The sequence below is a fragment of the Ascidia mentula genome, chromosome 7 (genome assembly GCF_947561715.1).
Source record: "Ascidia mentula chromosome 7, kaAscMent1.1, whole genome shotgun sequence".
NCBI lineage: Eukaryota > Metazoa > Chordata > Ascidiacea > Phlebobranchia > Ascidiidae > Ascidia > Ascidia mentula.
The window spans coordinates 16,146,091-16,159,507 of NC_138572.1; the positions used below are offsets into that span (position 1 = coordinate 16,146,091).

The 13,417-nt window shown below is 38.2% G+C and overlaps 2 protein-coding genes across 2 annotated transcripts; both read right to left on the bottom strand.

Moving 5' to 3' along the window:
* Positions 1-1,087: 1,087 nt before the first annotated feature.
* LOC145908668 (fibrinogen C domain-containing protein 1-like) lies at positions 1,088-4,682 on the bottom strand. The gene is made up of 8 exons (XM_082995989.1): positions 4,339-4,682; positions 4,038-4,094; positions 3,068-3,121; positions 2,954-3,012; positions 2,538-2,634; positions 2,248-2,347; positions 1,859-1,996; positions 1,088-1,392 (listed from the first exon to the last, which is right to left on the bottom strand). Exons 1-8 carry the CDS (start codon positions 4,589-4,591, stop codon positions 1,209-1,211), a joined length of 942 nt encoding a protein of 313 aa, XP_082852115.1. The 5' UTR covers positions 4,592-4,682; the 3' UTR covers positions 1,088-1,208.
* A 2,917-nt stretch (positions 4,683-7,599) lies between these two features.
* On the bottom strand, positions 7,600-12,260 carry LOC145908448 (organic cation transporter protein-like). Its single transcript, XM_082995731.1, has 13 exons — positions 12,077-12,260; positions 11,799-11,914; positions 11,317-11,478; positions 11,008-11,111; positions 10,737-10,891; positions 10,153-10,345; positions 9,578-9,710; positions 9,315-9,409; positions 8,953-9,173; positions 8,553-8,661; positions 8,362-8,461; positions 8,018-8,178; positions 7,600-7,920 (listed from the first exon to the last, which is right to left on the bottom strand). The coding sequence occupies exons 1-13, from the start codon at positions 12,198-12,200 to the stop codon at positions 7,851-7,853; spliced, it is 1,743 nt and encodes a 580-aa protein (XP_082851857.1). The 5' UTR covers positions 12,201-12,260; the 3' UTR covers positions 7,600-7,850.
* Positions 12,261-13,417: the final 1,157 nt, after the last annotated feature.

Below are 13,417 nucleotides of genomic sequence, written 5' to 3' on the forward strand. Positions count from 1 at the left end.
AAACCGTTGACGCAGAGCCTTTGCAGGAGGTTTCTAAGATGATTCTAAATTTTCTTTGTCAGTAAATGCACAAACTAAGGAGCCATCAAGGTAAACGTAAACAAAATGTACAAAATTAAGATCTTGACATACCATCGCGTTCTTCAAACCGAAAAGCATGCGCAATTATTCAAAAAGCCCGAATGGTCTGACAACAGTTTGGATTATCAGAAAAAGCCACAGGAGCTGGCGTCCTCTGACAAGATCAATCTTTGCGAAAAGGCGACACCCCGCTCTGAAATCTTGGATACGGGGAATGGTGAACTAATTAGGTTGAGTTGCTGCATTAAAGCCGCAGTAAGCTCTACCACAATAAAAAACAAGATTCACTGGTGCAGGTCGCGATCAAACACAAGGTGAAGAACTTGCACGCTGCTGTCTTATGTGGTTTTTCTTTTACCAACAAGTGTTTTCCATTTTACATACTCCTCGACGCTGGAAGCACTACGACTACGATATTATATTCCTGCGTTTTGTTCTTTCTTGTTGCTCATTACCAATACACCTGAAGTGATCACGTTTGATCTCTTTTTTCGACATGAGTGCCTTGTGTGATGTCAATTTCGCCACAGCGAAAAAGGTTTACGATTTTTGGTCGCCGCTACTTTTCGTACAGTTTTCTACACTTTTTAGTCGACGTAGAACCGAAAAACTTTGGATATTTGTTTGTTGTAGATGTACCTTTAGTTTTATGCAAAGTTGCCATGACCGTGTCATATGCAATTGTTGTTTGAATGAAGCATCGGTCACGTAACTCGCCTGTGAAAAGGTACAAATCAGTGACGTCATCGTGTAAGATTTGCCTGAAACGCAGTGTTGAGGTGGCCACTTTCTTTATGTATATTCAATACATTGAAAAGATAAATTATGTTTCTAAAAAAACAATGCAAAAAGTGGAAACACAGTTCGGGAAATACACAACGTTTTTAAAGTGTTGTTGGGCTTGCCTTTGAAAATAATATTTACTTTCGATTTCGATGCTTTTTAATGCTTTGCCAAACCATTTTTTTCCATTGCGGAAATGTACACATCTACTCATATGGTTTGTGCATTGAATAAACCGTTTTTGTAAATAACCATACATTGACAAACATCGCAATAAACTGAATTTGCTTTATTGGAAAGGAGCGCGCCACTAATTACAAAATCATTCAAAACTGTATTGTCGTTTAAACACATTTAACTTTCATTTTTGTTTCCATAATTCCTCCCCATGCCTTTTTCCAATGGTACCAACTTATTGCCGAGTGGTGAGTGGAAGTCCTTGACCAAAGGCTGTTGAGATGAGCGTATGCACAATTGCGATGCCACCACGGACCTCCATAGTATTCAGCACAATTTATGTTGCTTTTTCTGCACAAAACGTATAGTGTGAAGTTGTGAACCAGGGATCGCTAAACCTTTGGCTTTCATCATTCAACGATTTTTTACTTGAAGTACAAGCGCCTCAATTCCCGCCCTATTCTTTTCTTTTTATGTTTATTGATTTTTGATTAAAAAATAATTACAGTAAATCTCACTTCTAGCTATGAATGACATAAATTTCAAATGCAGTTTTGCAGAAATTTTTTTGGTTTTTATTCGTAAACAGACCTCCTTTTTATTTTATAAACTTTGGGTTTCGAGCGACACTGGCAACGTGCAATGCGCTATTGTTGGCTCCCGTGCCATAGGTTGGCCACCACCATAGGTTGGTGGAACAGTTTAACACACATAAAGGTTTTCGACTTAGTTACAAGGTCCGTTAAAGCTGAAATCTTCCCCGAAGCTAACGGCCATCATAGCTCGTTACAACTGGCAAGTGCTAAAAACTTCTTACCTATCATTGTCCCTATCGAAAGTAGTAAATCCAAGTCCATTGATATTGTGGTTTTTAATCACACTATCGCCTGCCGTGCCATGGTAATCAGCAATACGTAACTGGTATAAACTTCCTTCATCTCCGATGCTAAAGTTACTAAAAGTAAAATGACGTCATGTTTTCTCATGTAGTTTACTTTGCACCAAGGCAAAATGGAGAAGATGTTTTAAAATTCGAGATCTCAAGTGGTTTATTGCGACGACCAAACGTTTCCATATGGTTTTAATCCAGCTGCTATGAAGGGTAACAGAGTAAACTGTGATAATGGCGGTTTGCTTGTCGCCATAAAAGTTTCGGTCAACCAGAGGACGTTTCATATCATGCAGGACGTATGTGACGGCACTTACTTGTACTCGGCAAAAACTTCTTCACGAGAAAAATCCCACAGCTCTATACGAAGGCGACATCTCGTGGACAATGATGTAATTTGATGCAGTTTCTCCAAACCTAAACGAACATCTCACATTGGTAAAAAACAGTGTTACGTAACACTTTGATTTGATTAAGGTAAGCTGCGAGGCTGATAATAAGATAATCAGTAAATTTCCTTTTATGCAGTAAAAAAAGAATTTCTCGAAATGTTTGGCTGATAATACAAAGTATTGCGCTGTGAGTTTATTTTGTTTAGTTTACATACCCAACCAGAACTCTGATGATGGGCTTCCAAATCCATTCTTGTATTCCACCCAACTTCTGTTAAAATCTACTGACCCATCATAGCGATGTTGAAAAATCTTCAACAACAAATGATTGCTATTTCTGCATTGTTTTTATTCTACATAGGTTTTGAGTGGTGTAGTAGCAACGGTTAATTGATACACAAACTATATTAACCTCAATTAACAATGTGTTTGATAAAACCAACTGACTTCAATCTAAAACATATAAAAGTTAAAACTTTTGTTACAAACAGAGATAATTTTTATTGTTGCTTAAAATGAAAAGTCACGTAGATTTGACGAGAATTGAAGCGGAATTTACAATATTTATGATTCCGTAAAGTGTTGCCAAAATTAAACGGCCCACCAGAGGGGACAGTTAAGTTCAACTTACCTGCCAGCCATCTTCACAGGCCAGTTCTTCACAGGTGTGGCGAGCAACAGTGTTAGCTCCTGAAAAGTTGCGGAAGTTTTACGCCAACCAGAAGCAACATTTTGATGAACTTACGTTCAAACGATTGGTTGAGGCGGGCTTCTTGCTGATTTACTTTCTCTGTTAGTGCTGTGATTAACACAAGTTTAAGTAACAACCATTGTATACATCCATAGGCGTCGATTTTTTAACGTTTTGTAAAATTTTAAGGGTGACTTTTCCAGGTTTCAGAAACACGTAAAAAACATTTCGTCAGTCGTATCGCCCTGAACATAGGTAAACGACGCAAATTCCGTTTCGTGTCACTTTGTTGCGTAACAATCCACGAGACTCTTGTGTTTGTCCTGATTGTAACGGCGATAATACAGGTCGTTTGAAACTAGCTTAACGCATAGTACAATGTATGTGGTTTTTCCGACAATAATTTTGAATTTAAACGAAATCCAGGGGTGACAATGCATGCTTTGTCACCCCTGTTTGTTTGTGAGGGGTGACATGTCACCTTATTCACCCCTAAATCGACGCCTATGTATACATCGAATATCTTACTTTGCAGCGACCGGAATCACTTACAAAGAACAAAAAAAAACGGCAGAAGTGTTTCATGCCATCGTCTGATAAACGGGATAACACCACTGCGAAGGCCCTTTACTCAATCTCCGCTGTGATGGCCCATATAGTAGGGCATTTCGCAGTGCGTCGATCCTGCCTTGTCATGCAATAGCATGAAACACCTCTGCATTGTCTGATTTTGGTGGTGGATATCCCCGACGTAAATGTAGAACTCCCCTGGTAAGTAATGCGCTTACATACATGTTTATCATGATCACAATATACCCCCGTGAAACCGCTAAGATCCCGTAACTCGATCTGTAGAGTAATGGGCTTTTGTAAACGCAGTGTCGCGAGTTCGAACATCCCCGGGAGGTTGAAGCTCATTTCGACTTGTCGGAAAGTGGTGTTTTCCAGCTTGGCCGCAATGCCAGTGAACCAAATCATCTTAAAAATGTAAACCAGCCCCCCGTAAAGCTGACATCAATTCTACCTTCAATTGTTTGTCTCAAATCTTCCGTGATATCCGCAATTCTGATCCGTACAAGCCCTTCAAAAACATTTTGGGTAAGTATGTTTAATATTTTGCAAAAATGCTCAAACTATGATGGTGAATATTGTATGTCATTTAAACTGTTTGCCTTTTCCATGCTTAGAAGCAAACTTTCATACTTAGAATCATACGCTTCTGTACTATTTGCACTCCAAACTTACTTTATTAAATTGGTGGAAAAGCTCCTTTCTTTAAATAAAGTCAAATACACTTTAACAAATCGAAAACAATCCAACCATACTTGTAATCATCGCAGTCATTTGATCTTCGTCGGGTAACGCGCCTTGATTTCCTTTGCTGCCCTCGGGTCCGGGAAATCCCCTTTTGCCAGGTCTGCCGGCGGGTCCTGGATCTCCTTTGAGGCCACTTATCTGAAGATTGGGCCCCTGAGTTTGTTCGTTCCATTCAAATCTGCACTGTTGTTGTTGTTGTTGCTTAGTTGTGACGACCAGACAAACAATGAAAACTCCAACAACAGCTGTTAACTTAAACATCGTTTGCTTGTTTCAAACTTCAACAAAACGTTTTTAACATTTATGTTTTTCGTATTACCACCGAGTGCACCAAAAGCCTAATTTTTCATATCTACAAATCTTTAGTATGATATCGCAAATCAGATTTTAACAATATTCAACTTATTTGCAGGACATTTCCATTTAAATATGCACAGCAATCCCTTCACAAATAATTTCAAGCACAGCAAATCAATTTTTTATCGAGTACGTTTTGAAAGCATTGATTTGACACCGCGCGTTTTCGAGCTGCATTGAATCTGCAGAAACAGGAAACATGTTGCGTAGAAGTCGACTCAATATACCTTTCCTCCCAAACACCATCAATTTCCGGTTGTGTTTCCTGGTGTAAATTCTTCAATGGCAAAGCTTAAATCGGTTGAATGTCGGACATTTTTGCACATGATGAACCTCAAGCATTTACCATTAGGGTGTTTCAATATACAGAGTGTTTACACAAGCAGGGAGTAGCACATGTTTTAAAATGTTATCGCTTTCATTTAACACGCATTACGTTTCGTATACCGGCATATATTTATATTTGCACTTGTTAACACGCATGTTTGAATACTATTTTATCTATTTCTACTACAAACCGCATAATGACCCAAATTAATATCACTATGCGATTTTGGTGAAATTGCCAAACGTATAGGAACAATCAAGAGCCTATATGAGCTTGCCGTCTCTACGGAACGTAAGTGGGTGTAAGACGCATTTGTGGTGCCACAGCCATGGGTTGCCGACCTCTGGTCTAAGACTACATTTCTTTTTGTGAAAAGGGAGGGTTGTCGGCAAAGAAACTTCTGATTGGTCTGTGGTTGTTGAAGCAAATACTTCATATTATGCTAACGCAACCACGTAGCAAATACCTGGCATAAATAAGTCATTTTCATGACATCAGCATGGGTTTATAACGAAACATTCCACATTACTAGATGTAAACGACAGGTTTTTGAATCGTTTGACAATAAACAATTTACGTAGAAACGACGTGTCGTAAGAAAAAAAATACAATGTGCGACTGACCCTCCTTATTGTTTTCTGTGTATATTAATGACCTTTCGCTAATAAGGTTATTTACTATGTTCGCTGATGACCCGTAACTTGCTATGACGTCTTTGTATTTTTTCGACCAGCAATGTCGTGTAGACCACGAGCTTAAAAACAATTGGATGCGACACAACAACCTATCGCTTAAATGTACTTGAGACCGAGTGTCTTCCATTTTCTCCGACCTTTACAAGCACTGGCGAACTGCAAATTATTATTGGTCAGAAAAAACTTCACATGTCAAGAAGTTCACATGCTTGATTAATTGACCTGGAAAACTCTCATTAAACCATTTGGTAAAAAAACCTTTTACAGACTTGCGCCACAATATATCTGTTGCGAGACTATACTGATATCACAAACCTACAAGAACTTGTGTACTGCGCATTCGTTCTTCGCACATTCAGTGCGCAATTGTTACTTGGGTGATGGAACAACCTAATCTCTAAGCAAACTATTTCTCACTTACAACAACAAGATACTTCGTAAACGAAGCTTTTTGTTAACCGACTTAGCGTTACAGATTTTTGTTTTGACCACATCGGGGTTTGAACCCAGGATATCAGGGGAACGAATCCCGGTCAGATTTTAGGTCAACCCCTTCACAAACAATTGGTTGCGACCCTACGACAGAGCGTGATTTTTCGACAGGAAATTACCATTCACGGGCGAATGACTTGATAACCTCATAAGTTTTTTCGGTGTGAAAGCTATTTTTACTTTTGCATGTATATATCATTTACGTTGCAGTGTTTTGCGCAAAAATAGACGTGATTAGATTTGAAGCAGACTACTGGAGCCCTTTATGTCGAATATTTTGCAACATAGAAATCGTGGGCACATTTCTATGCCAGCAAGAAAGACTTTACATCCCCAGTAAGTCCTTATCACGTTTCGACTTTTACCCAGCACTTCTGCGACGCTGCTGTTGCGACTTTTATTACATAGCGCGCTTGATTGCTGCGCACAGAAACACTGGTTGTTATTCTATATTTTTGTATTTTCAAAGACAACTTCATTATATAAACGTGACCTTCTTTTAATTTATATGGACATGGATAATTAACTTATATGAATCACTTCAAGGGTTGTTGTTGTCAACTGAGGGTGACGTGTGATTATTTTCTATTAATTTCATAACGGGGTTTCATTTTGTAGTCAATAATGTGAAACTAACAGAAGTTTTAATTTAAAGTCAGCTGATTCACGTCAAAAAATCGATTTCGCCTGCACGAGCATCCTCAGTTTCTGCAAATACGTAATTGCAAGTGAACACAGAAAGATATTCGGGTAGAACAAACAAAAAAAATTAAGGGATAAAATAAACTTGTAGTAGGAAGCAAATAATCCTACTCTGCTGCCTTTCCTATGACCAACGATTGTTCCACAAATGTGCAAAACAGCTGTCAATAGGTTGATGTTGATCTGACGAGGGGTGCGCGCTTAAATAATTGTGGGCCAGGTTAGCTTGTCAGTACTTCCCATTTTGCCTGTTGTCACGTTCCAGTGTGACTTCTGCTGTACGTACTGCTCATGGCAGATTTGGGACGTTGCAACGTAAATGACATAACTTGCGCAGGATAGAAGTTGCGTTAGTTTGTATTCTTTACCTGTTTTCTTCGTTAATGTTGTCAATTCAATATAATCATAGATTTAAGTTTGCTATGGTGTCCCCACATGGTAACTGCTAGCGTAACTGCCCGCGGGCCTGTTGTAGTCTATTTGCATTGCCAGTTGCCGGTAATTGGTCAGAATATTTTCCAAAAATTTTTCCCGACAAGACCGACTTGTGGCTGATCCAGCTTAGCCATCCGACGTTAAATTGAATACAATTTGTTCAAGGGAAAAAAATTAAGCTTTAAAATTATTATTAATATATCTTCTGCAGCATTGAGCTTCCACGGCAACAGCGACTTAACCAGTGATCAATATTTTACAGCAGGCACTTTCAAAAGTTTAATTACAAAATTGAATCTAAACAGCGACAACATGCAATGGTAAGGTAACATGTATGCTATTGTTATTTTTGATTAGTGCAAATTGTTTATTATTGCTACTGTACTACGCTATGCAATAACTGACAGGGGGTTAAAGAATCATAATAAGTAAACATGGAAGTTATGTGAGGGATGTTTTGAAACCACATGAAAACATATAAGTAAATGCGGTTTCAAACAAAGTTGCAAGATCAGGTAAGAGGGAGCGAATCGCACGACACGTCGTCCACCATCATTTCCTCGCCTACTTCTTCTTTGTATCTAGTAAGGAATAATAATTAATATAACTTAAACATCATCGATTCAAAAATGTTGTCAAAATGTTTTTTTTTAAGGAAAAAGGGCCTTTGCGTCTTACTCTTTGGGAAGTTTAAAAATCCTCTGTGGCAAAGAACCACCCAGTTTCTTCCGGTAAAATCTTTCTGCTTCAGGAAACGTCATCATCAGTTCATGGTCTTTGGTTTCAACAAGAATTGCAGCTACCAGAGCTCCAACCAGAGAAATCAAACCAAAAATGCTCTACAAAACAGGTCGCTAATTAAAATAGCCGCAATTTTGAGCTATGGTATAAGACAGCCTTAAAACTAAACAAAAACGTTATTGTTGTGAGTTACGTTCACTTTGGTTACCTTTCCACAGAAAAAACAAATGAAACATCAAATTATCACCAATTAAACAAACAAAGTTTTAATGCACGCTCACCTGAGTCAACCATGGGATGGTGTATTGTAGTTGAATGGTCCATGGTGTGATTATGGTTCCAATTCTACCAGCCATTGACGAGAGACCAACTGCTGTTGTTCTAGAAAGTGATTTAATGAAGATTACATATGCAATACAAAAAACTTAAATAAAAGTTTAAAAATAAAACTGGTGGAATGTTTTAACGCTACCTTCCAGTAGTTGGAAATAGCTGAACGGTGTGCAAATATATTGCCCCAAAACACATTCCCACACCAAACCGACCAATCAGAGCGAGACCAGTTCCAAACATCCGTAGACCTGTATTGCACGCAGCATTTAATGCAAGTTATGACAATTTTGAGTCAGTTTAAGTTATATTGAAACCAATATCATTCCGTGTCAGGTACAATGTAAAAAAAAACAACCAAAGAAGTATAATTTAGTGTCACCAAACTGACACAGTTTATCGAATAATTTGTCATAGTAAGCATTGGAGAAACGGTGTCAAGAAAAGTACAGCAAAACGGATTTTACGCTCCTAATTAAACAAGCAAATGCGGATTATTTACAGCAAGCCATAGGTTTCCATGTCCCACAGTATCTACTCACCATAATTATCGCCAGCAAGTTGGACGACCAAGGTGGATGTAAGACAAGCTACACCAGCCATACTGAGTGTAAACACTTCAACTTTCACTGAACCAAACTTTCTGATGACGTAGATTCCTGCCGTACAAGCCACTGCCTCCATCGCGCCACCTAGCGCATTGTTTACAAATGGATCGCCGGCCAAAGATCCACTGTTCAAAGCCAGTCCGTAAAACACCAAACTGTAACATACCGCGTAATTAAAGGTTGATACAAGCCCTTGAAAATTAGTCTGATTCAGCAAAAATGGTACAAACCGCCAGGCCGCTGCGTATGCTTTAACACCACACCGAAAGCATAGCTGTATACTGGTATTAAATTACCTGGTAACAAACCACACAATCATGTTGCAGATAATGAGAAGTCTCGTATAAGGTCGTTTAAATGTGTCAGTGATCGTGTCCTTCTTAGCGGTTCGCTGCAACATGAGTGCGTTTTTAGATGACATGAATTTCGTGTCGTGTAAAAAAACCTTCATTCGCGACACTTTTGAAACAAGTGTGTGATATTTTGTTATCTGTTTTTCTATTGTCTACAAATACCTTACATTGTTTTAATAAATGTGGACACAGAAATTTTGTCATACTTGTTCGTTCATTGACTGCTGGTCTTTCACCAACTTTTTCCAAAGATTTTCAGGAAAATTTTGTCCAGCTCTTTTTGCAATTGTTTCACAGACTTTTTTTGATTCTTGTGTGTTTCCTTGTACAAATAACCACCTTAAAAACACAAAATCTGCTTTTGTTGATTTGGTAAACTAAGCTCAATGTTGAGGGAAAATATGGAAGCACAAAACATAGTAAATCATTTTTCAGAAACTGTTTTTAAATAGTTGGTGTAAATCAAAATGTTGGTACTTGGTCGTTTACTTTTTTGCTTTTTGCTTAGGTTTATTATATCAGTTTGTTAGGCTTACTTGACAGAGATAAACTTAAATTGAGACAACCTCATAGCATAGATAGAACTCGTTGATAAAGTATGAAAATCACCAAACAGTCTTGTGGACAACAGCGACTTGGTATCGGATTTCGACAAGTTGAGAAAAAAGTCATTTGTTATTATGATCGTGTTTTACATATATTTCACTTACAATTAGACATCGTCAGTTATTCGCATAGAACAACAAAACCATCTGTGAATATTGGCACGAAATAAACTTACCTTGGGGATTTAGGAAGCAGGAATGAGTAAAGTAAGATTGGAATCAACATGATGAGAGTGTAAGCCCGTTGTAAGTCTCTCCATTTCCTCCAATAAAATGCAAAGCCACTGAACAACATGCAACCCAAACCAAACAAAGTATTTGGAAGAAGATTAACCTCCAATCTCAGCGATCGTGGACACATTTCAGAGCCTACGATAAATTCAATTTTGCATTAGAAATTTGTAGAAAGATTTTGCATAGTTATTTTAGTACGAGTTGCAGTATGCTATGACTTTGACGGTGGTAATTTATAACATTTTTTTAAGATATACAGCATACATTGTGTTTGTTTTTAACCATTTTAAACTTTAGGTTTATTGCATGACAACAGGCACCCCCGTGTTCCGCTTCAGTGATTGCGCTCGTCCGAGCAATTCCCCTTTTCCCCATCACTGTACCGTTTTGTCCGCTTGCCTACATTGTGCATTGAGAATGATCGAAACGTTTGTAAATAATTTTTGCATCAGCTTTACAGGTTATATCGTTTGTCCTGCATATAGATGGTGTCATAAAACAAAAATGACAAACGCCTTTTTCTCACCGTATGTAAAACCGGACGTTACTGAAAAAAACAAGAAAAGAGCTTGTAATGCCCGAAGTATTGAGAAGACAAAAACGTTTGGTGAGAATGATGTGGAAACTCCAAACACAACGGCGAATCCGAGGCCTAAACGGAAGCCAAACATTCGTCCAAATCTGCAAGAAAGATAGTCAAAAAGGTGATGATTGGGTTTCGAGTTTGAGTAACAAACACCACTGTTTTGGGGCTAGAAAAAAAATGTATTGGGGTTTTGGCTGTTATTGTGTCACACCTGTCGGATATAATTCCTCCCACCACTGAACCAATCGCAACACCGATAAAAAACAGAGAGGTTGAAAATGAAACGAGGGAATATCTTTCGCACACGAGATCCCACTGAAAAAGTAGAGACGATTTTTCAAATTTTTTTGATATAACATTTCACTATTTCATATGAACACCTTTTGCATTACAAAATTAAAACACAACTAAACAAACGGACAAACAAACAAACAAACTCTTTTATGTTATAAATTGTGGGAGGTTTACAGTTGTTGTAACAGCAATATACAAGCAAAAAATGGGCTTAATCGTTGCATACTTTCGTAACAATAGTTTCATCGTAGTGTGTCGTGTCGTAAATATAACCGTCCGGACATGCGGTTTTGCCAATCAGTTTGGATGAGTTCAAGCAAGTAAGTACGGATATATTGGATGAGCACCAACTGTCGTTAATCACGTTTCGATGGCATCTGTCGGGTTCCTGTTGGATTCAGAAAAGATAATCCTTTTTTTACAACCATTGGCATATACAGAGTCAGTAACCTTTAGCATACAAAGTAAAGCAAGTTTACTGAAGGGAATTACGCGAAATTTTCATGAAGCAAACAGCACCGAGAGTGTTATGTTTTTATAACTAAGCTTTTTGTGAAGCCAAACAGAGAGATGAACGACAGACACGTGGTTCCGGATCCGATGGTTCCCGACCTTTGTTTTTTGATCTACGCAAATTGTTCATCTGGCAAAAACGGTTTGCAGCAGCAGAGATTTTTTTAATCCATTAGTAACAATTTTGTTGACAACCTTTGCAACTTCGTTCCAAGGGACGAACTTTTGAATTATGGCCTCATTAATGATTGAGGGTTGAACGGTGACGTCATCGTAAGGTTGCACGTGACAACGATGCGGCGGAACTCCCGCTGTCATGAAAACAAAACATTTCTGAAAAGCTGGCAATATTCTGACAAAAGAGAGATTCAAACCCGCGTATCTAGAGCTGGACGCTGTCTGTCTACTCACATACAGTTAAATGTTTACCTAACACAACACGTAACTGAAAAAAACCCCTCAAGCATACTGACCAAGAAAAACGGATCCAGTCATGATACCAGATGCAGCAAAGAATATCCACAATCCAGCGGAACATAGGAACACTGTGTACCAACATTTTCCAACTACTCCATCAATAAGTTCGTCAAACGACATCGTTTTAATTCAGATGTTTTCCTAAAACATTATCTCTGTTAGGAAGTATCGATACTCTGCCAAACTGAACGCAATTCAGCTGCAACGAATTTATGGTCACCAATACATTAGTGAAAAATACCATAACTTTATGTCACTAGCGCCGAGTCGACGGCTGTTTTGTGTGTAATTTTTAACAATAACCAATTCTAAATCAACCGTATAATCAAGCTAATTTCAAAACCTAAAACCTAAATTTTCAAACTTAAGCCAGAAAACGCGCACGTTAGCTTGCCTGCTATTTTAACAAAATGGTCTGCAGAGCGATATTATTTGCAAAAATTATCAGCTTCGGACAGCAGTTTGCTGAGCACGCCATTTACTTGCTGAGCAGCGTGCTGTTCTGTCATTACGTGGCTTTACGCTTTATCGCCAATAACCGCTTCGCTGGATGTTATGGTGGAGTCACTGAAGCGATAAAACCTTTCACGCGTTCAACAACAGAGGAACGCGTTTCATGTTCATCGACAAAATATCACCAGTATTCGCATTTTAAAATAACACATTCGAAGACGTGAAATACATTTAAAGAATTACTAGAAAATAATTAGAATAACTCATCCTCGTCGTGTTAAGTTTGTCAGCCCCGGTTGTGTAAAATCCGACCAATCATTTAACCCAAAATATTACAACTTTTTGAAGGATCGTTGTTTGGAAGCACGAAGAAAAATGCAATAAATGCAGTTGTCTTTTACTTAAAGTCTCCCGTTTTCGTTTGGGATTGTTATTAGTTTGAGTGAAAAACCCTTTCCACATTGTTAAAGTAAATGAGCATAGATGATAATATAAACGCCACCATTTTCTTTCACGTCCAAACTCCCGAAACCTTTTTTTTTGTAAAAATTAAGGGATGAAATCGTCACGTTTCATATTTCTAGTTCATTTACATTTCAGTTATTTTGCTACTGTTGCTGCCATTCATATAACAATTTAAATAGTCTGATCTTCTGGCATAAAATTAACGTACTGTGTTCTTACGACGTTTCGTAACGTAAACCACGCAACAACATTCAAAAGCACAAAAAAAGGTAGATGTTAACACCCTATCAAATCACGTGATGAAGGTTAAAAATACACACACAGTTCTTTGTCATTGACACATGCGCTGTTTTTTTGTGGATATGGAGCGTCTCAACAAAGAGTCGCTTTGTATAGTCCAACTCTTTGTCGAGAACTCG